The sequence below is a fragment of the Balaenoptera ricei genome, chromosome 20 (assembly GCF_028023285.1).
Source record: "Balaenoptera ricei isolate mBalRic1 chromosome 20, mBalRic1.hap2, whole genome shotgun sequence".
NCBI classification, from domain to species: Eukaryota; Metazoa; Chordata; class Mammalia; order Artiodactyla; family Balaenopteridae; genus Balaenoptera; species Balaenoptera ricei.
In genome coordinates, this window is record NC_082658.1 from 39,018,988 (window position 1) to 39,042,534 (window position 23,547).

The 23,547-nt window shown below is 35.7% G+C and overlaps 1 protein-coding gene across 1 annotated transcript in view; it reads left to right on the forward strand.

Moving 5' to 3' along the window:
* GDPD1 (glycerophosphodiester phosphodiesterase domain containing 1) overlaps window positions 1–23,222 on the forward strand; it is a 39,818-nt gene extending 16,596 nt beyond the window's left edge. The window contains exons 3-10 of the mRNA XM_059907347.1: window positions 5,181–5,316; window positions 7,090–7,135; window positions 13,505–13,623; window positions 14,141–14,230; window positions 17,792–17,925; window positions 20,729–20,788; window positions 22,502–22,553; window positions 22,960–23,222. Of these exons, the coding sequence (XP_059763330.1) occupies window positions 5,181–5,316; window positions 7,090–7,135; window positions 13,505–13,623; window positions 14,141–14,230; window positions 17,792–17,925; window positions 20,729–20,788; window positions 22,502–22,553; window positions 22,960–23,082 (760 nt within the window). The 3' untranslated portion in view covers window positions 23,083–23,222. The remainder of the gene's footprint in view (window positions 1–5,180; window positions 5,317–7,089; window positions 7,136–13,504; window positions 13,624–14,140; window positions 14,231–17,791; window positions 17,926–20,728; window positions 20,789–22,501; window positions 22,554–22,959) is intronic.
* Window positions 23,223–23,547: the final 325 nt, after the last annotated feature.

Sequence of the window (23,547 nt, forward strand, 5' to 3'; positions counted from 1 at the left end):
ATTCAAATAAATTCTTTAACATAGAGTCTGTTTTAAGTTATGATGCATTGTTTTTGTGAAGTTTGAAGTAATTTCACTTCTTCTTTTAGAGCTAGAGTTTTTATTTCTTTTTCCGGAAATGTTGAAGCCTTGGCTTCCCTAGCTTTTTTCTGTATTTATCATCAGCTTATCAGAAATGCAACTATACAATGTTTGGTGTTTCAATTGAAGTAGATGCATATTGTTATTTATGGAAAAATTTGAAGGCCAAAGTGATAAAAAAAAAAGTTTTCTTGCTCTGTTCTAGCTATTTGTGTATCAAATTTGAGATAATTTTATTAGAATAATTTACAAATTGTCCTAGATACACTTACTATTGTTCTAAATTTTTACTTATTAGCTTGTTAATAAGAGATAAACATACAATAAATAGAAATTTTTTTTTATAATTCCTAAACATTTCTAAAAATATCCAACATTTCAGCTAAAGGCAAACTTCATACTTAGAAAGATTTTAGGTAATATGTATAATTTTTTTTAAATACAGGAAAATATAGATAACCCCTGCTCTTACCCTCCTTTACACACTCATACAAAACCAAAACAAAAATAAAAGAAAGACATGTATGTGACCAAAAATCAGCAGTACCAACAGTACCAATTTTTTTTTTTTTTTAGCTATATAAAGAATCTTAGAATTTTATTTTAAAACTGTTTGCTGGCTCTATATGTCGCTTACAGTGTCTACATTTTTTATTCTTTTTTTAAAAAAACTAAACACAGTTTAACAATATACAAGGAAATTTTAAAATACAGAAAAATAATTCTATCAACCTAAAACCTGTTTTTATTTGCCTATTTGTGTTTTTTTTAAACATTTTATATTTATTTATTTATTATTTATTTTGGCTGTGCTGGGTCTTAGTTGCGGCATGCACGTGGGATCTAGTTCCCTGACCAGGGATCGAACCCAGGCCCCTTGCACTGGGAGCATGGAGTCTTACCCACTGGGCCACCAGGGAAGTCCTTATTTGCCTATTTTTGGATTTTATTTTTACACATTTGTGGTTCTAGCAAACACACAATTGGCAAACAAATAATCTCTTTTAAAGGTGGATGTCCTTTAGAAGAGGACATGTACAGTTAACAATTATTTACATCTTAGTAAGAATTACATTAAGGAGCCAAGTTTGTTTGTTTTCCTCTAACAACTGGTGATAATCAGAACACTGAAAGGGAAGATTATTTAAGGAGAAGTAGGGGAGCAGTATGAGACTTTGGTACAAGGCAGCAAGTGGCCATTGGGTCTTTTGGAGTGGGATTCTGATGGTCTTGGATCATCAGAAGAGACCAAGTATGAGAAAATTCCGAAGTGGTTGGCTTCAAAGATAAATTTTGTCAGGCCCATATATATATATACACACACACACACACACACACACTTTATCAATGGGATCATACCATACCTACTTTTTTTTTCATTTAGATTCAACAGTGACATTCCATTGTTGGGATAACAACTTCATTGAATAAAGTGAATACTTGATTCTTTGAAGTATGGTACTTACTATGGCTATGGATTATCATTGATGAACATTTAGGTGCTAGCTGGATGATAATTAATTAAAATTTAAAATGTTCATAGACATTGATAACCAAAATATGGCTTCATTCTGCTCATTTATTTTTTATTTATTTATTTATTTTTGGCTGCATTGGGTCTTCTTTGCTGCATGCGGGCTTTCTCTAGTTGCGGCAAGTGGGGGCTACTCTCCATTGTGGTGTGCGGGCTTCTCATTGCAGTGGCTTCTCTTGTTGCAGAGCACGGGCTCTAGGTGCACAGGCTTCAGTAGTCGTGGCTCGTGGGCTCTGGAGCACAGGCTCAGTAGTTGTGGCGCACGGGCTTAGTTGCTCCGCGGCATGTGGGATCTTCCTGGACCAGGGCTCGAACCCGTGTGCCCTGCATTGGCAGATGGATTCTTAACCACTGCGCCACTAGGGAGGTCCCTCTGCTCATTTAGAAATGTGTGAATACCTGCAATATGCCCAACATCGTGAACGTTGGAAAATATGGAACAGACAGATACCTTCCTCACTAGGAATTTAGTATCTAGTTGTAGAGACATGACCTTATATGAAGTCATTTCCATTTCAAATTGCTTCCACCTTATAGGAAACAATTTGAATGTATAGGAATATATTACACAAACTGTAATTTATCTACTTTTACATTTTCTCATTCCTGCTTTCTCACTCTGCTCACCCCAGCTCTTATTCTTTCCATTCCTGAATTTTAAAAAAGTAAAAGTTTCTTTCTAAAACTCTCTCCCTGCCACACCCATGTTTACTTTTTTTTCATCTTGAAATGTCATTGGTGGTAATTGATACATAAAGTGCTTACAAAAACAAACAAACAAACAAGGGACTTCCTTGGCAGTCCAGTGGTTAAGACTCTGCTCTTCCACTGCAGGGGGCACGGGTTTGATCCCTGGTCAGGGAACTAAGATCCTGCATGCGGTGCAGCCAAAAAACAAAAACAACAACAACAACAAAACAGACACAAAGTGCTATGTAGGCATTTTACATATACAGAGAGCTATCTCTTTTCATTCATTAATTCAATATTTAACAAATACATGGGACTTCCCTGGTGGAACAGTGGTTAAGAAATCCGCCTTCCAATGCAGGGGACGCAGGTTTGATTCCTGGTCAGGGAACTAAGATCCCACGTGCCGCGGGGCAAGTAAGCCCTCGCGCCACAACTACTGAGCCTGCGTGCCTCAACTAGAGAGCCCACATGCCACAAACTACAGAGCCCACGTGCTCTGGAGCCCATGCACGACAACCAGAGAGAGAAAACCCGCATGCCACAACTAGAGAGAAGCCCACGTGCTGCAATGAAGAGCCCGCGTGCTGCAAAAAAAAAAAAGATCCCACATGCCTCAGCGAAGACCTGATGCAGCCAAAAATAATAATTCAAAAAAATATTTTAAAAAGTAAAAAAAAAAAAAAAAATACTTATGGAGTACCTGTTTTGCCCAGCCCCATGCATAGGCACTTGTTTACAATAGTAAACAAGCCATAGTCCACAAACCCTTTCTTCAAAGAGCACCTGTCTAACTGGGCAAGTAGGGGAAGATAAATAGACGTATTCAAAACAGTGTGGTAAGTACTCTGACACAGTAAACACAGGTGCTACAGGAAGTCCTGGCAATTTGGCAAATAACTGGTAGATAGGCTACAAAATCCAGACTGGGGTCGGGGGATTAGGGAAGGTATCCTGAAGTGGTAGTTTTAAAGCTTACACCTGAAAGATGAATAAGAGTTAGCAGATAAGGGGAAGAAGAAAGACTTTTTAAAAAACTGCTGTTGTAGTATGTATAATATACATTCAGTAATATGCACAAATCTTAAGTGCACAGCCCAAAGAATTTTAATATATGTATACACCTTTGTGACCACCACCCAGATAAAAATATAGAACATCTCTAGCACCCCTGAAGGCACCCTTGTGACCTTTCCCAGCCTGTACTCCTTTCCCCTAGATAACCATTATTTTAGTTTCTATTACAATAGATTGATTTTGTCTGTTCCTGATAACATAAATATCATCATACCATATTTACACTTTTGTCTCTGGCTTTTCTTTCTTTCAGTTTATATCTGTAAGATTCATCATGATGTGTGAAATAATCTTGTACATGTTTTTAATGGTCAAATGCATTCATCTCTCTCAGGTATATACTTAGCAGAAGTTGAATTGCTGTGTCATAGGGTAGGTGGATATTTATACTTTTCAAAGGATTGTACCAACTTACACTCTCACCAGCAATGTATGAGAGTTCCATTTGCTCCACTGTCTTGCTAACTTACTGTCAGTCCTTTTAATTTTAGGCATTCTGATGGTGTATAGTGTTGTCTCATTGTAGTTTTAATATCCATTTCCCTGTTGAATTTTTTTTTTTTTTTTTGGCTGCGTTGTGTCTTCGTTGCTGCACGCGGGCTTTCTCTAGTTGGGATGAGTGGGGGCTACTCTTAGTTGCAGTGCGCGGGCTTCTCATTGCGGTGGCTTCTCCTGTTGTGGAGCACGGGCTCTAGGGTGTCCAGGCTTCAGTAGTTGTGGCTCACAGGCTCTAGAGCGCAGGCTCAGTAGTTGTGGTGCACGGGCTTAGTTGCTCTGAGGCATGTGGGATCTTCCTGGACCAGGGCTCGAACCCATGTCCACTGCATTGGCAGGCGGATTCTTAACCACTGCACCACCAACGAAGTCCTCCCTGTTGAATTTTGATGTTGAACTTCTGTTCATACGTTTATTCGCCACTTGGAAATTCTCATTTGTGAAGTGAGAAAACAATTGTATTGTTTTTCTGTGAAAGACATTTCAGACAGAGGAAGTATTTAGAGAGCATGCGACTGCTTGGAGTGTAGGTGCAAGGTGGGGAGGAGGTGAAGAGAACTAATATTATCATCACTGTTTTGCAAATAAGGAAACAAGCATAAAGAACTTGCCCAACTGTAAATGGAATTATTTCATGATTTCCTTTTCAGATTTTCATTATTAGTGTATAGAAATAAAACTGATTTTTATATGTTTGTTTTGTATTCCAGAACTTTACTGAGTTTGTTTATTAGTTCTGACAGTGGTGTATATGGAACCTTTATTTCTACATATAAGATTATGTCATCTGCAAATAGAGATAATTTTACTTCTTCTTTTCCAATTTGGATGCTTTTTTTTTTTCATACTCATTTGCCCTTCTAGAGCTTATAATCCTATGCAGAATTTAAGTGGCAAAAGTGGGCATCCTTTTCTTGTTCTTTATGCTTTCATTTTATAGATGTGGAAACATGGGCCCAGAGAGGGGCAGTTACTCACCCGAAGTTACCCAGCAAGTTCATAGCAAAGCAGGAACTGGTGCCCAAATCTCAACTTCTGGTCCAGTGTTCTTTCCTTTATATTGGGTTGCCAGAATTAAGGATTGCTAGTTATGGAAAGCAGGCAACATGAGTCTCTTATTCTAAGTTCAGTTAGAATATTTTTATATCAATTATTCATAATAGATAACAGTCTTGAGGAGAAATTTTAGTATTATGGGATTTTCTATTTTGATTTGTAACTCTGAACTTTTTCATCTAATGTATGTAACCTAAATGTTTGCTTATGTTTCAGAATGTCATTATTCTTCTTTGTATTTCTTCAGTGCAGTTACAGTTGGAACTGATATGTTGGAGTTGGACTGCCATATCACAAAAGATGAAGAAGTTGTAGTGTCACATGATGAGAACCTAAAGAGATCAACTGGAGTCAATGTAAACATCTCTGATCTCAAGTACTGTGTAAGTGAAAATGCATGATAAACTAATAATTAATAAATATTAGGGCCTGTAGGATTTTTAAAAACAGTGAGTGCCAGATAGCACGTCAATAAATAATAGTAAAAAAAGATAATGTTTAAATAATGAATGTCAAAGGAAAGTTAAAAAACTATTCTGACTTACAGTGAGGATTTGTATTCATTACGTACATCTGTGGAGACTTATTTTGATAACTATTTCAACAAAATTACCAAAGTCCTCAAATGTAAAACTACTGGAGTTCAACTTGTTTGACGTATTCTACAATTTATTTGATTCAGATTAAATATATGAATTAGTTTTAGTCTTCATGTATAGGAAAGAACCCTTTAAAAATCTGATTTTAGTAGTTTACATGCTCATTCTAGTAAATACTGATAAATGGAAGAAAAATAATGCCTAATTCTACCACCTAAAAAAAACTTATGTTAACAGGATACTATCTGTATGTATACCCTGAAAGTTTTTTACATAGTTATGTTCTCATTGTATATTATTTATATTGTATTTTTAAACACTCTAACATTATGGCATGATATACATTTTTTCTTTTTCTTTTTTTTAATAGACTTTTATTTTTTAGAACAGTTATAGATTCACAACAAAATTGATCAGAAAATATAGCGATTTCCCACATACTTTCTGACCTCACATAGGTACAGCCTCCCCCCACTATCAACATCCTGCACCAGAGTGGTACATTTGTTACAGTTGATGAGCGTACACTGATACATCATCATCACCCAAAATTCATAGCTTACATTAGGATTTATTCTAGGTGTTGTACATTCTATGGGTTTTGACATGACATTCATGAAAATGACATGTATCCACTAATATAATGTCATACAACATAGTTTCCCTGCCCTAAAAATCCTTTGTGCTCTGCCTATTCATCCTTCCTGCCTCCAACCCCCTGACAATCACTAATCTTTTTACTGTCTCCATAGTTTTGCTTTTTCCAAAATGTCATATAGTTGGAATCACACAGTATTTAGCCTTTTCAGATTCTATACTTATTTTTTATAAACATTTCAAATGACTGAAGTTATTCCATTGAGTGGATGTATAGTTGTCTTTAACCATTCCTCTGTTGTTGTGCATTTGAATTAGTTCTCAGTTTTCACCATTATAAATAACACTGCACTGAACATCTATATGTGTAAAGATCAAGTTTTCTCTGTATTTAAAATTATTTCCCTATATTAACTCTCAGCAGGGAAATTATTGGGTAAAAGATTAGGAACATTATAGTTTCTTGATATATATTGAAAGTTGCTATTGCCACCTTGCTCTTTTAAAGTGTTTAAAAGACTTTTTATATCTGATGTTAAAAGAATTCCAAGTTTGCCACACCCTTACCATTTAGGGGCATTATAATTATACCAAGAATTTCCTAATTTGCTAGATTAAATTTTAATTAGCATTTGCTTATTAGTGAGTTTAAAGATTCTTCTTTATGATTTTTTTCCCCTTTGAATTGTCTATTCCTGACATTTGTCTACTGAGATCTGTGTGTATTTATTATTGACAAATGGTCCATATTAGACAGTACAGATTTCTTGTAGGTCATGAAAGTAAGTAATTATATGATCAGTTTGCTGTTGGGGATGTTCTACTAATGAGTTCTCTATATAAACATTTGTAGTGTTTCATTTTTGTATTTTTCAAGAAGCAAATCTTTATGTCTTAATGTAAGACACTAAAATACTTTTATTTTTGAGAGCTAACTTTTTTCAGTCATATCTTTTAAAGGAACTCCCACCTTACCTTGGAAAACTGGATGTCTCATTTCAAAAAGGTAATAATTTACATTTGCAGATTAAACATTTACACTAAAGTGTATTCATTTATGCTGAGAATTAGAAATACATGTGCATTATCTTATGATAAGAAGTTCCAACTAAAAGTATTACCCTCAGAGCTTGTTTGCTCAGGCCTACAAATCTGAAATCTTGATGGTCATCTGACCCTGAGATTATGATGCCCAAAGATTTAACTGACTCATTCTGTCTAAATTTATATACAGTTCATTTAAGCCTGAATATTAATTACGAGAAACCCAGATATTATTAGGGGTACTGTATACTTCTAAAACTTCAAATTCTAGAATATTACTGTAACTTGTAGTAAATAATCCATCATAAATAAGAAGAATAAATGAAAAGAAATTGAAGCGACCCCTTTCAGATCCTTACTGATTCTATAATTTTTTCATTCTATGTTATTTAGCTACTCCATATTTTAAATTATTAGGAGTATTCCATTACTCAAATAAACCATCCATTTCTTAGTCATCTTCACTTTTTAATCACCAGCATAGCAGTTTTGTTTTTTTTTTTCTTTTGAGGGACCATTTCCCACAAAGAGATATGTCCCTTGGCCCAAAGTGTTAGTTATGTTAGGATGGAACATGTTAGGATGGAAAATACACAACCTCGAGATACAGGTGCTGAGCTACCTCACCTTCACAATTCAGCCTCATGTTTTGAATGATTTACATGTAACTTAGGAAAAGTGCAAAATGCTCATGTTGTGGTTCTTGGTATGGCTTGCATATAGTTGAAACCTTGGTTAAGCCAAGGATATATTGATATTAATTTAAAATTGGCAGGTATAATTTCTCCTTGATTGAGAAACCTTAGAAAGCCAAATAAAAATCAGAAAACCGTTTGCATCAGTTATCTCTACAGGACGTTTCGATCTGATATTTGTTTGACTTTGCCTTCTAGATAAGTATTATTAAGCTTTTATTGATTTGAGGAAACACCTTTCATTCTTATAATTAGTAGGATTATACTTGCAAAGCTATTCAATGTTGGTATCAGTTGTGGACTTGGGAAGGTTAAGAAAATTTCATAAGTGAAGTTTTTCCTAGTTTTCCCTTTGTAGAGAGCAAAGCCAAAGCCTCACACAGATTATAAGATGCTTTGAGAAAAAATATTTTTTAATTTCTTTCCTGGTTTTATATCTACCACATAAAGTCATAAAACTTTTGAACTTGAAGAGACCTTTGAAACCATCTAATCCTGTCTCCTCCTGTTACAGAAAGGAAACAGAGTCCTAAAGATGTAAATGAACTTGATTAAGGTTGTACAACAAATAAATGACAGAGCTGGGATTTGAAACTAGGTCTTCTCCTTACCAGGCCAGTGTTCAGCTATCTATACTGCCTCTCTATCTGCAGAATCTCTTCAAATCCCATATTAGTGGCAATGCCACACACGCTCATATTTAATAATTACCTTTTGTTCATATTGTATTAAACTCATATCATAATTAACTTAAAGACTATGCCTCCAATGTGAAGTTTACTGCATCTGAAACAGGCTAATATATAGTACTGTAAAAACTTGACTCAGATTAGGCAGAAAGTTGTTCATTTTTTTTCTCTTCTATTCCCCTGCTCGGAACTCTTCTTTTCTTTAAATACTGGAGGGAGGAGGAGGAAGAGGAGAGAGAGAGAGAGAGAGAATCAACTCTCAGAGGAATACAAATTTCAGGCCTCTTGCTTTCTTTGTGGTTCACAACTTAACTGGAGAAGAATTAAGTGTTTTCTTTTAAAAGATGCTTCGATGTGCCACAGGCTACATTAAAAAGTAAACTTAAAGAAGGAACATAAAAATGTGTTAACCAAAGGGTTTGTTATTATCTATCCTGCTTACTTGAAAGCAACCTCTTTTTCATGGAAAATACATAATTTGGGTAATCAGAGTTGACTATGGTGATAAGTTTTAAAGTTCTAGCATGCTCCAGAGCTACTTCACTTGTTCCATCACCCAACACATCCTATGGCATACTCCTAGTCTAGCGTTCTTGTTTTTCTGTTATTTTCCTCTTTCCCTTTTGGTAGTATTTCCCAGCTGGTTATTCTCTGCCCAAAACAATACTGGGGACAACTCCTTCCTCCAACTCTTTTTCTATATTCTCTGCTGGCCGAGTCATCTAATTTAAATACCTTTACATCACTTTAGCACACATTTTTCTCTTAGCACATTTTTATTTCCTTGTTTCCCCCACTGTTTGATGCAATATTATTCTTATTGTGTAATGTGTCATTTTGCTGTTCCAAAGTTAGTTTTGTCTGTTTGACCTTTTTCTAAGTTGATCCTTGCATACATCTTACTTGGGTGTGAATAGCTATTGCCCATGGTAATTCTTTTGACTGCAAAATTAATTTTTCCACACTTAATAAGCTAACAAAATTTTTATTTAACTAGAATAGCATCGTCTAAATAGAGCTCTCTATAGTGATAGAAATGTTCTACATTTGCACTGTCTGATACAAGAGTCAATAGCCACATGTGATTATTGAGCGCTTGAAATGTGGCTAGTGCACCTGAGTAACTGAATTTTAAATTTTATTTCATTTTAATTTAAATAGCCCTGTGTGGCTAGTGGCTACCCTATTGGACTGTGCAGATAGAACATCATGTTCAGACTTTTTAGGTTATAAGTAACAGAAACCAGTTTATGCTAGCTTAAGGGGAAAAAAGACATATATTTTATCATTAACTCTCTAAGATGTGGTGGATCTGATATTAAACATTTTTGGATCCTTGGGTACAAAAAAGGACTCTTCTGGCTTTATTCCATTGTTCTGCTTCTCTTGGGTCTTATCGTCTTTTACTGTAGATGGATTTTGGCCATGTGGCAGGAACATGATCACTGATAACTGTAAATTCACATCCTGCCTGTACTGTGACCCCAGGGAAAGGAAAAGTTCTAGAGAAATACACTGATTGGCCCAACTTGGATCATTTGTCCATCTTGAACTATTCACTGTGGACAAAGAGATAGGCTATTATGATTGGCCAGACCTAGGTCATATGCCTACTGTGAGAGTAAGTGGGGAGTGGGTCCTGTTTTTGACAGCCCAACCAGAACAATTTGGAATGAAGGAGATGCAGTTTTCCAAGGGAAGGAAGGATGCTAGGTAGGTAAAAACGATAGCTAAATTTTTTTAATATATATAAATTTATTTATTTATTTACTTTTGGCTGCATGGGTCTTCGTTGCTGTGCATGGGCTTTCTCTAGTTTCAGTGAGCGGGGGCTACTCTTCATTGCAGTGTGCAGGCTTCTCATTGTGGTGGCTTCTCTTGTTGTGGATCACAGGCTCTAGGTGCGCTGGCTTCAGTAGTTGTGGCACTCGGGGTCAGTAGTTGTGGCTCGTGAATCTAGAGTGCAGCCTCAGTAGTTGTGGCACAACGGCTTAGTTGCTCCACGGCATGTGGGATCTTCCCGGACCAGCGCTTGATCGCAGGCGGATTCTTAACCACTGTGCCACCAGGGAAGTCCCAATAGCTAAATTTTTATATATTAACAATAATTAACTTTTATAGTTCAGGGACTTCCCTGGTGGCGCAGTGGTTAAGAATCCGCCTGCCAATGCAGGGTGACAAGGCTTCGATCCCTGCTCCGGAAGGATCCCATATGCCGTGGAGCAGTTAAGCACCTGTGCTGCAACTACTGAGCCTGTGCTCTAGAGCCTACAAGCCACAACTACTGAGCCCGTGTGCCACAACTACTGAAGCCCGCGCTCCTAGAACCCGTGCCTCACAACAAGAGAAGCCACCACAATGAGAAGCCCACACACTGCAACAAAGAGTAGCCCCATTCACAGCAACTAGAGAAACCCCGCAAGCAGCAACGAAGACCCAATGCAGACAAAAATAAATAAATAAATAAATAAATAAATAGATAAATAAATAATTTTAAATTAAGTTTTATAGTTCAATTCTGTAGTTTAAGTCCAAACTCTTTGAGTTTTAAGTACTTGAAATCCATCTCAAGATTGTTTGTTGTGTTTTTTTTAATCTGTTTTTTTTTTTAATTTATTTATTTTTAGCTGCATTGGGTCTTTGTTGTTGCACGTGGGCTTTCTCCAGTTGCGGTGCGTGGGCTCCTTATTGCGGTGGCTTCTCTTGTTGCAGAGCACGGGCTCTATGTGTGCGGGCTTCAGTCATTGTGGCACGTGGTCTCAGTAGTTGTGCCTTGTGGGCTCTAGGGCGCAGGCTCAGTAGTTGTGGCGCATGGGCTTAGTTGCTCCGCTGCATGTGAGATCTTCCCAGACCAGGGTTCGAACCCGTGTCCCCTGCATTGGCAGCCGGATTCTTAACCACTGCTCCACCAGGGAAGCCCTCAAGATAGTTTAAGAAAAGTTTATTAAAAAGAATTTATTGGTTCTCATAACTAAAAACTGTAGAGGTTACATGCCTTCAAACATAACTGATTCCAGTTGCTCAAGCAATAATTTGTCTCTCTTATCTCCATTTCTTGGGTCCACTTTCATCGATGTTAGCTTTGTTCTCAGGCACACCTTCTCCACGTAAAGATGGACCTCTGATAACATCAAAAGTACATGGTCCATTCAGCTGAGGATTTCAGACAACATCACCTGTGGTCCATATTGTTATGCTTAAAAGGTCATGTGCTTTCTCTGTGGCCAGGGAGGCAAAGCCAAATGATTGACAGTCCCATCAGAATGACCCAGAGCCCTATCTGAATTACAAGGGGTAGTAAAAAGGCAATAAGAATAGAATACAGAACAGACAAAACAGTAACAGATTTTTTTCTTTTTTTTTCCCCCATTCACATCCTGCTTTTCACATGAGTCTTTATTAAAAAAAAGTTTTCTGAAATGGATTTAATTTACTTTTTTTTGATATGCTTCTTTGTTTTGATTTGCCATACAATGAGGATGAAATAAAGGGTCTTTCACCATTTTGTTATTCACAGATTAGTGGAATTGACATTTCAGGTGGAAGGGGAAATTTTATAATCGTTATATAGTATGTATAGTATATAAGTGATTAGAGGCAAAAGGAACTAGGGAAAGAATAAAGAAAATGACCCTCAGGAAATAAAAAGAATGATTAAAATCCTCTTCTGATTTTTTCGTGACTCAGTTTTCTTTGAATAACTGCATTGATATAATTCTTCAACCCATTACTGATTAGCATGTATTTCCCTTGCCTAAACATATTCTCAATCTCTGAAAAATTCAGTGATGATGTCATAGCAAAACTTTAGAAACAATCTCAGTATCCACTAGTAGGGTCAAGGGGATGAAAAAAAATTTTTTTCTTCTATCCTTTTAGGTTCTTAGCTGGACTCTGTAACAAAAAAAGAGATTAACAAGAGAAAAACAGAAGTTTATTAATATGTATGTGTCATAGGAGAAACTCAGGGATAAATTATTCAAAGGCGTGGCTAGAACTTGAGTTTATATAGCATCTTAAACAAAAAAACAAAACAAACAAAAAAAACCAATAAATTTTCAGAGAAGTAACAAGACAAAGGAAAAGTACTTTGAGTGTCCAGGGTGGCAAATTGTGGAAAGGTAAATATATAGGGGATTAATGGACGATAAAGGCTAGTCAGTAGTTTGTTATGTAGAGTCCTTGGGTGCTGACAAGGGTCTAGGGTTGCTGTTGATTAATTTTTGTATAATTTAAGTCTTATTTTTTGGCAGATAGGGGAAGGGCAGAGAGCTTTTCTTGTATCTGCTGCTTCTCAATTGCCTTCACTTCAAAATAATCCTTATGCCAAAATGGCATATTTTGGAGTGGCAAACTATGTTCCCCTTCAAGGGGAATGGTCAAATTTTAAAAATTAAATTGTTTTATAGCTGCTCAGTGGAGTATTTTAAAACCTTTTAAAATAATAATTACAGAATAGGATCAGTGGATTATATCAATGTCAATATCATGGTTATGATATTGTACTGTAGTTTTGCAAGAGGTTACCATTGGGGAATCTGGGTAAATCCTGCACAGATCTCTGTATTATTTCTTACAACTGCATGTGAATCTACAGTTATCTCAAAAAATTTAATGGAAAAAAATTTTAATCATAATCATAAATACAGCATATTAACATGCAATACTTATTTTTACTTATGTGAAAAAATCAGCTTAAAATCTGAAGGGACCCTATATTATAACTCTATTAGATTATGCATAGGAAGAAAAGAGGAGAGAAAATACACCAAATGATCACAATGGTTTTATCTAAGTTGTTGGATTTTTAGATGATTTTTCTTTTCTTCTTTATATTTTTCATCATTTTGTAAGTGTCCTACTATGACTACATACTATAACTTTTCTAATCATCAAAAAACTGTAAGTTATCTTTTAAAAATACATTTAAAAATCTTGCTTTCTCAGCATGCCAATGTGAAGGAAAAGATAACCGAATACCATTACTGAAGGAAGTTTTTGAGGCCTTTCCTAACACTCCTATTAACATCGATATCAAAGTCAACAACAATTTGCTGATTAAGAAGGTACTTAAGGCATTGTGTCCTCTGAGTGCGTTGCATCCAATTTCATCCAAACTAAATAAGGCTAGAGTGGGTGCCTGCATAGATTGATAATGTTCAAGGAAATGTGATACTCTAGGGATCAGTATTGTTTCAAATACTGCCCTGGTAGAAGACATCACTGTACTGTAGGAAAGCCTGTTTCAGAGTGACTTGTCATGTCGCAGTTATGGATAAAAGTGAGCTTCTGTGAACCCATCGCCCTGGCATTTACGTAATTAACTTCTTCTAGTTTCACTTGTTTCACTTGTACTTAGTTTATAGCATATTACTAAACAGTTGTATTCTATTAAATAAATCATATAATGGTAAAATGTAATTTCTTGTACTTTATAAAATAATCTGAATTTATGTATCAGTTCTTCCAAAATTTTATAGTATGCACTGGCAGATAGTCAGTTTTAATCCATTTTTTAAGTGAAATAATGTAAGTGGATTTACAAATAGGCACATGCATAAAATTTTGAATTTTCACATGTAGGTTTCAGAGTTGGTGAAGCAGTACAGACGAGAACACATCACGGTGTGGGGTAATGCCAGTTATGAAATTGTAGAAAAGTGCTACAAAGAGGTAAGCTTCATAAATGATACAGAATGATCTATTTTTGTTGTTGTTGTATATCTTTAAATGTTAAGTAAATACAATAATATATATTTTTTTAATATCTTATTTCATAGCCTTGATGCAAAGGCAGACAGTACTGGATGGAAGCAACTAACCAGAAATTTACTAATAAAGATGATGAATTTATAGATAATGGATTTAGTAGAGATAGTGGACCTTGCAATTTAAGTTCAATGTAATTGGACTGGCTCACGGAATTATTATTTTCACATGGTAATATTTTATTACCATGATTATTTATTATAAAATTTATATTTTATAAATTATTAACATTTTATTAATTTTATTATGTACATTATAAAACAAAATATGATTTCTAGTTTTTAGTGTCTCATTTTTGTTAGGTAATCAAATTTTTTGGGTAATTTTGAATTAAGGGAAGTATTTAGTCCTTCAACTCTGTAGCTCAAGCTTTTCTTTACCCTACCTCCCAAATAGAATTAATCAAATTAAGCCAGGATCATGATTATCAGGTAGTATATAAAAGTAGGGCCATCTACCAACTGAAATTTTTCTGTTTGAAGAAAATATATCTATAAAAAATTAAGTTGATATATTTTGAAATGGTACACTAAGCCTCTAGAAGCAAATTTAGCTATATAATCAGCTAGGAGGATTTGAAATTCAAAGTGTTAAAAAACCTTAAACACTGAAGATTCTCTTTCAGAATACAAGTGATAGTGCAGAAGGAATATCATGACACAAGTAGCAATTCTAAAATACAAAGAATTCTTTTGAGAAGGCGTTCCTTCCTAGCAAAGAAGGCAAAAGCATAGATCCAAGAACCATTACAATTAAAAGTACAATTAAAAGTAATGAGGCTCTCATTAAGGCAAGTAAGTTTTATTTATGTGCAGCAGGCTCTGTGAGATCCCAAGGTATCTGTGTACAAAAGGAGAGAACAGAATAATCAATGGGCTGAGTGGCTTCAGATCTCCAAGAATTTAGGACTAAGACTTCCATAACTAATCATTGTCTGATAGTATTTTCACATGTCATTAAAAGGGAGATAATATACTGGAGGCTTCATGACCTGCTGATCTTTTTACATCATTCAAAAATTTTTTTCAAATTAAAAAATAGTGATAATAGCAAATGCTAGAGAAGATGAGGACAAACTGGATCTCGCCTGTGTTGCTGGTGGGAATGTAAAATAGAACAGTCACTCTCTTAATTAGTTGGGTAGTTTCTTACAAAACTAAGCATACACTTATCATATTAACCAGCAATCTTACTCTTGGGCATTTATCTCAGAAAAATGAAAACTATGCACACAAAAACCTATACATGAATATTTATAGCAGATTTATTCACAATACCAAAATACTAGAAACAAGCCAAATGCCCTTCAGTGGGTACGTGGCTGAACAAACTAACACATCCATACAATGTAATACTATTCAGCAGTAACAGGGAATGAATTATTGGCACATGCAACAACCTGGATGGTCCTAGAAGGCATTTTGCTTAGTGAAAAAAATTAACCTCAAATGGTTATATGATTACATTTATATAACATTCTCAAGACTACAGACATGAAGAGCAGATTCGTGGCTCCCAGAGGACAGGGACTTGGTGTGGGTGCAAATACAAAGAAGTAGCAGGAGGGAGTTTCTGTGTGGTGATGGAACAGTTCTGTATCTTGATTGTGGTGGAGGTTACACAAATCTATACATGGGTTAAAATTGCATCGAACTATACACATGCACAAATGAACACAGGTTTTAAAAATGGTGAAAACCGAATAAGGTCTACAGTCTAATTAACAGTAATATATCAGTGTCAATTCCTGGTTTTGATACATCTGGCTACATCAAATTTTACCATTTGGGGCAGCTGGGTTAAGGATATACAAGACTCTACTGTATTTTTATAACTTCCTGTGACTCTATAATTATTTCAAAATAACAAGTTCACTTTTGGTCCAGAATCACAGAACTTTTCCCTTGATTCACATATTTTTCTAGAAGCCTCTGGCTTTCTGTCATTTTAGGATTTAAAAACTCCAAAATTTTCAGCAGCAATTTTCAAACACCGCAGTAAGAATGTCTCAACAATAATTGTCATTTGTATTATGAACATGCTATATAATTAAGTCATGTATCTTTTACAATTCTTAAAGTATGATTTATGAGAATTTCATATTAGCTCTTTAATTCCCAGATGCTAGAAACTAAAAATATAAAAATAAAAGAAAGTGGGGGGGACAGTGGTGCTGGGAAAAATATGTGGCACTTATTCTCATCTAATGACTTTTTATTCACTCATACTTAATGCAGTTGTTTTTATCCTTGGCTGTATATTGGAATTACCGGAATTGTTTCAAAAAATACTAATGCCTGGGTCCCATTCCAGATATTCTAATTTAATACAGGGACAACCAGTTATTATGCCAGTGGTATGCCAGCATACCGCTCCTAGCCCTCTCCTACCAGTGGCCTTGCATGGCTCTCCAGAAGTACCAGTTACTGTTTTTAGTTCTCTGGTTCCAAAGTTGCATAAGTTTTGAGGGTCAGCCCCTAGCCCTATTTCCTCCTATGAGCTCTGTTATTCTTAGTGTATGAATCTGCAGAAATCAAAGTTTTTTCAGGGACTTGTATACTGTGTTGCAGCTGGAACACCTGTATATAAATAAACTGAAAACATTACAAAGCAGCATGTGAACTTAGGAGCAAAAAAAGTCCTCAAACTTATTTACTCCATTTTTAAAAAATAAAGAAGTAGGTAATTTAGAGCTAATATTTAAAATAAATTATGTTTTTGCATGATTTTTTCAATATATTACTTTTATACAGAAATATTCAAATTTATTATAATGTTTATTTGTTTTAAAGACAGACATAGGAGGAGCTGGAGGAGGCAGGTATGGGGAGTTGTTTACTGGGTACAGAGTTTCAGTTGTGCAAGATGAAAAGAGTTCACATATATATGAAGCTTGCAGTTGAAGGGTTTGGGGATCTTGATGAACACATTTTGTAATACAAACTTAGAAGGGTGGTTAGATTCTTGGACTAGTTTACAAAGTCCTATTTACATTTGAAAATATGTATATGTAGCTGAAAGGTGACATATTTGCAACACCATTAATATATATCTATATTTGTATCTGTATCATATACTGTTTAAAATTTTATTATATATATGATTATTGAATATATAGAAGGTTACTGAATATTTCATTTCTTTATCTTGTTCCATTAAATTTGGTATGCTTAATCTCTACTGATAAGGACTAGCAGTAACAGACAGAAATGGTATAGCAAAAGCAGAGAGTAAGGAATAGAGAAACTTGAGTATCAATACTATAGGCCTCCAAGATAGATCCTGACCCATTTGTCAAGGACTAGTCATTTCTAAGTGTGGTGTGTTAGAAATGGCTATTGATAATTCAGGGAGTACTTTTAACAGATGTCAAGATACAGTCTTGGGAAATTTTGAAGGTTGTGAAATGAACCTCTTTATTTGAACAGTTATAAAGTAACATACAATATTGTTTGTGTCTTTTAGAATTCAGAAATTCCTATACTCTTCAGTTTACAACGTGTTCTGCTCATTCTTGGCCTGTTCTTCACTGGCCTCTTGCCCTTTGTGCCCATTCGAGAACAGTTTTTTGAAATCCCAATGCCTTCTATCATACTGAAGTAAGTGGTTACCCTGTCTTCATCAATTCTCAGTTACAGGAAAACTAAGACGAAGACTTGTTGATATCAATGATAAAGAATAGATTGCTCTAGTTATTTCCATATTTGATATAATTAAGATGCATTCTCTAAAATGAATAATAAAGGTTTTTAAGGATTTACCTGACCCATTTCAGGTAACAATGACTTTCAGTGCCTGTGTACTCAGAAGTCAGGTAAAAAGAATGAGCTTAATCATTGAAACATCTAGTAGCAATTGCCCTCCAACTTCCCTTACTTCCTTCTGCTTGATTGACAACTATACCCAGCTGAAATTCCATTAAGCTCCAAATTCACCACTAGTATTAAATCACCACCACCACCACAACAATGCAAAAAAACCTCTGGAGATGGGAGAAGAAAAAGGATAGAGTTAGTTTTTATAAGATAGTTCCATATTTATGTAATTTCTCTGCTGGGTATAAAGCCTTGCTTTTCACACACTAATTTACTACAAAGATAAAAATATATAAAACACTTAGCATTGCCTGGCAAATAATAAGCAGTCAATAAATGATAACTTTTATTGTTAAATTATCTTTTTTTTTTTTTTAAGTATTTGTTTATTTATTTATGGCTGCGTTGGGTCTTCGTTTCTGTGCGAGGGCTTTCTCTAGTTGCGGAAAGCGGGGGCCCTTCTTCATCGCGGTGCGCGGGCCTCTCACTATCGCGGCCTCTCTCGTTGCGGAGCACAGGCTCCAGACGCACAGGCTCAGTAGTTGTGGCTCACGGGTCTAGTTGCTCCGCGGCATGTGGGATCTTCCCAGACCAGGGCTCAAACCCGTGTCCCCTGCATTGGCAGGCAGATTCTCAACCACTGCGCCACCAGGGAAGCCCAATTATCTTTCTCATTATTATTAGAGAGCTTCATCTCACAAACTCCTACCCTTATAATGTCATTCCTAGCTATACATTTCTAATAATAACTGAGCCATGACAAAGGAATTCAGAGCTTCTGAGGAGATCATTTAAATGTGATTTCACCTGCATGAAAATTCTTTTCATGCCCACAGAACTTCAAAAAAAATCAATCTGAACACTAGTACATCAGTCATTAGGAAATATCATTAAGAGAAGCAAGTTGATCAGTACCCCTGTACTCAGCATCTATGTTTCATGCTTGTCTTCCAGTTTGAATTTGTTCGTGATGACTATGTTTATTTTGTCTATTCCCAGTTATATTTACTAGCAGTGTTTGTAGCTGTTTCTGAAAGGAAACAGCAGAAATCATTCTTGTCTACAAACAAACCATTTTTGTTTGCTATATTAAAATAATTCCTAACCATTTATTCCTAAAGCACTTAGCTTTCCTCTGGTCAAGAGTGGACTGTTGTGCTCTCTAGATCATCTCCATGTGTTCCTTTTAGAAGCAAATACTATTAAAAAATAGACATATGAACAAACTTCATAGAATTAATTTTTTTCTCTAAAAAATGATTATGGATTAAGACACTGGTAGGATATTATGTGTTTGTATGTTTTATTATTATTGTTTTAAAAAATTTATTTTTGGCTACATTGGGTCTTCGTTGCTGCACGCAGGCTTTCTCTAGTTGCGGCAAGCGGGGGCTACTCTTCGTTGCGGTGCGCGGCCTTCTCATTGCGGTGGCTTCTCTTGTTGCGGAGCACAAGCCCTAGAGCGCGTGGGCTTCAGTAGTTGTGGCACGCGGGCTCGGTAGTTGTGGCTCGTGGCTCTAGAGCACAGGCGCAGTAGTTGTGGCTCACAGGCTTAGTTGCTCCACGGCATGTGGGATCTTCCCGGACCAGGGATAGAACCCGTGTTCCCTGCATTGGCAGGCGGATTCTTAACCACTGCGCCACCAGGGAAGTCCCTATTATTTTTTTTAATGAAAGACAGTGGGTACTTCCTAAGACAACATAATCATTTGTGTTTAATAAGGTAACTAGTATTTTGAGTTATTAAATTCTTGGGATTCCTGAAATTGCAGTCAGGACTTTCTACCTGGGCTAGAGTTAGTGGGAAAAAAGGAGTTTATTTAGAGAGCTTCAAATAAAAACTGAATTCAGAGAAAAAGACAAAAAATGAATTTAGTATAGATAGGAAGAGTTAGAAAGGAAATAAGAAATGAAGATCTGGGGAGAATAAAAATCACTGTGTGCTGTTTAACTTAGAAAGAAGCTGAGGAATCTTCATAGTAGAGAGACTGACTAATCAGAGATGTCTCTGGACACAACCCAGAGTTAATGACACAGGTGCTGCTCTAGGCGTCAAAGAGGTTGAAGAAGGAGCTCAGCTTAGGTCTAAAAGTCAAGTATGCTCTTTCAGTAGGAAAGATATTTTAAAAGGACAGGGCCTAGGTCTTAAAACATTGAAAGTGAAAGAAAAAAAATGCCCTTACGGTTTTTTTAGTCTCATTTTTACCCCAAATATCTTTTAATCCATAGTAAAGTTTGGTTGTGTGTTTAAATCTACTACATACAAAATTACAGCAGACAAAGCAAAAGAAAGAGGCTTCACCAGAAAAGAGAAGAGACATGAGATCTGGGTACCCAGGGTCTCTGGAAAGATAACTTATTAATTTTAACCTTTGAATTGTGGTAGCAAAAAATTAGCTTGAAATCAATGAAAATAGAAAACCCAAATGGGCTTTGTTTGAATTTATTTTTGTCCTTTTCCAAATATTTTTTAAACATATACTAAGTGCAGACAAGGCACTCTTTTTGTTTTTGTACTTGTTTTATTTTATCACACTGATATATTCCTGTGTTTCTAATTTATGATTTAAATTTTATTTTGTCTCAGGCTAAAAGAACCACACACCATGTCCAGAAGTCAAAAGTTTCTCATCTGGCTTTCTGATACGTAAGAATTTTAGTTTCTTGATATACAAATTATTGTTTTAACTCTATTAAATACGATGCTTATAATTTAGAGCAGGCTTTCTACATGTAATTTGTAACAGGGATGTGTTGAACATCTACTATACAAATGGATGATGTATGAATCATTTAGAACTAGCTTAATTGCTAGATTCACAAAACCTTAAGAAGAATTGAGAGATAATCTCATCAAACTCAGGAGAAAACTGAGCACCCACCTACCCGAAGTTAGATGATTTACAGTACTTGGCGTTATGTAGCTGGTTAGTAGCAGAGCCGGGATATATACTCATCCCCTCTACTTAGTCACTGTTTCCACGAGCCTGCAGTCAAAAATACAGTGAAAAGAAGTGTGTATAGCAATGCAATATATGTAAGAGTATATATTGACTAATGGCACATTTCTCAGGAAAATGGTGGGCATCTATATGGGGGGCATCTACTTTAGATAAAATGCCTTAAATTCTAAGACATGTTGAGTTTAATGTTAGGTAAAACCCACAAAGTTATTGTGCTATACTTTGCTTTAAAGTGGAACCTTGAATGCTTAAATAATAGTCATAAATCACAACCTTTTATTACTAGCTCCTCTTTCATAGAGTTGGAAAACTAGTTGTATCTTTTCTCTGTGCCACAGGGTTTCTTCTTTTTTGCTGTATTCCTGAATTAATTTCTAGTTTTTAAGGATGCATTTTTAATTGGTGTTAAATGCATATGATTTTTAGTTTCTGTTACTTAATCATTCTAATAGACATAAACAGAATAGAAATAATATGTATAGCTTTTCAGTACAGTAAGTTCCCATCTTGTTCAAGTGATTTGTATTCTAAAAGTTCACTTTTAAGTTAGTTATTTGGAACTGAAAAAAAAATGCTTTTTTTTTTCCTATATAAAGGATAGTGTAATTAATGGACATTAGGTTTCTTTTTTTATATATATAAGTTTATTTATTTATTTATTTATTTTTGGCTGTGTTGGGTCTTTGTTGCTGCACGGGGGCTTTCTCTAGTTGTGGTGAGCGGGGGCTACTCTTAGTTGCTTTGGGTGGGCTTCTCATTGTGGTGGCTTCTCTTGTTGCGGAGCACGGGCTCTAGGTACGCGGGCTTCAGTAGTTGTGGAACGCAGGCTCAGTAGTTGTGGCGCACGGGCTTAGTTGCTCCGCGGCATGTGGGATCTTCCCAGACCAGGGCTCGAACCCGTGTCCCCTGCATTGGCAGGCGGATTCTTAACCACTGCGCCACCAGGGAAGTCCTGGACATTAGGTTTCTAAGATAGTTCACAAAAGACTAATTCATTTTGTAAATGGACTGTGATGTTATAGAATTTGACCCAGGTTCACTGCCTTATTTTAACTTGGAAAGTTAGGAACACCGACTTCCCAGTTATTTCCCGCTTTCATTATGGTGCCAGCAGGGAAAGTGAGGAAGCCCCTTCTGCACTGAGCTGCTTCAATAAGAATACGTCTCCTGGGGATCTAATGGCAGCAAGGAGTAGAAAGGAGATTCAGCAGTTAAGATACAAATGCATCCACAGCAGCTATTATTGCTTGAGGCCGTTGGTTATATTGCCAAAACATTGGGATTAAGTTCAACTAGGAATTTTAAACTCTCGATTGACTAAATTAGGACTGAGGACTAATTTTAGTCCTTCTTTAGGGCTAAGGAGTACCTAAATCTGTTGTGCTTTTCTTTTCTAGTCTACTAATGAGAAAAGCTTTGTTCGACCACCTCACTGCCCGAGGCATTCAGGTAAGTTTTTGGAATGATGCATTTTAGAAACAGCATAGTTTAGCAGTTTAACACAAGTTTAAGGGGCAGGAACTTTTAACTGACTTAATATGGTCCTGACTCTGCTTCTGCTGCTTTAATGGTTCTCACATGAAGACCTTAAGCTCTGCCTTACAGTTAACAAGAAAGTATTGGCATTTCAGAGTTCACCTATGTATTGGTGAGAATAGCTGAAGCCGAGGGGTGGGACGGTCATATTTAATGAGCAAAGTGGAATTTGTTTAAAGGGCTCAATGATTTCTTAAGATTGCAGGTTATTAAAAGGTTATTTTTAAGTGTGCTGAGATTGTAGTGGATACATGCTACCATGAAAACAATTTTCTATTTTAACATTTCTTCTCATATTTCTCATGTTTCTAATTTTCAGGTGTATGTTTGGGTATTAAATGAAGAGCAGGAATACAAAAGAGCTTTTGATTTGGGAGCAACTGGGGTGATGACAGACTATCCAACAAAACTTAAGGATTTTTTACATAATTTTTCAGAATAGAAAAGGAGGTACTCAGAAGCATTCAAAGAAAACATGAAAAGACCTAAGAAAAAAAATTGTTGTTATTTCCCTAAGCCATTTCTGGAATGGTAAAAGGTTTAATCAGTTAAGTGTTTATTACCTCATTTTTAAGCCTGTCTGAGAATGTAGAAACTATATATTGTATATCTATTTTAAACAATATTGCATATTTTACATTTGTAAATAGTTTGTTTAGAAAGAAAACTGGTTATGAGATGTAAGTAGATGATCGATCAAGATTTCTGTATATGATGCAATATTCTACTATTATAAGTCATTCTGAAATCAAAGACTATTGGATAAATTTGACATTAGCCTTCACTGGAATAAGATCAACTAATTAGTAAGACAGAATTATTGAAGGCCATTACAGCTATCCCAGTTGTCTTCTTATTTCTAGGTACATCTTAGTTAAAGGGGAAAAATACAGTAAAAGGAGAGCTC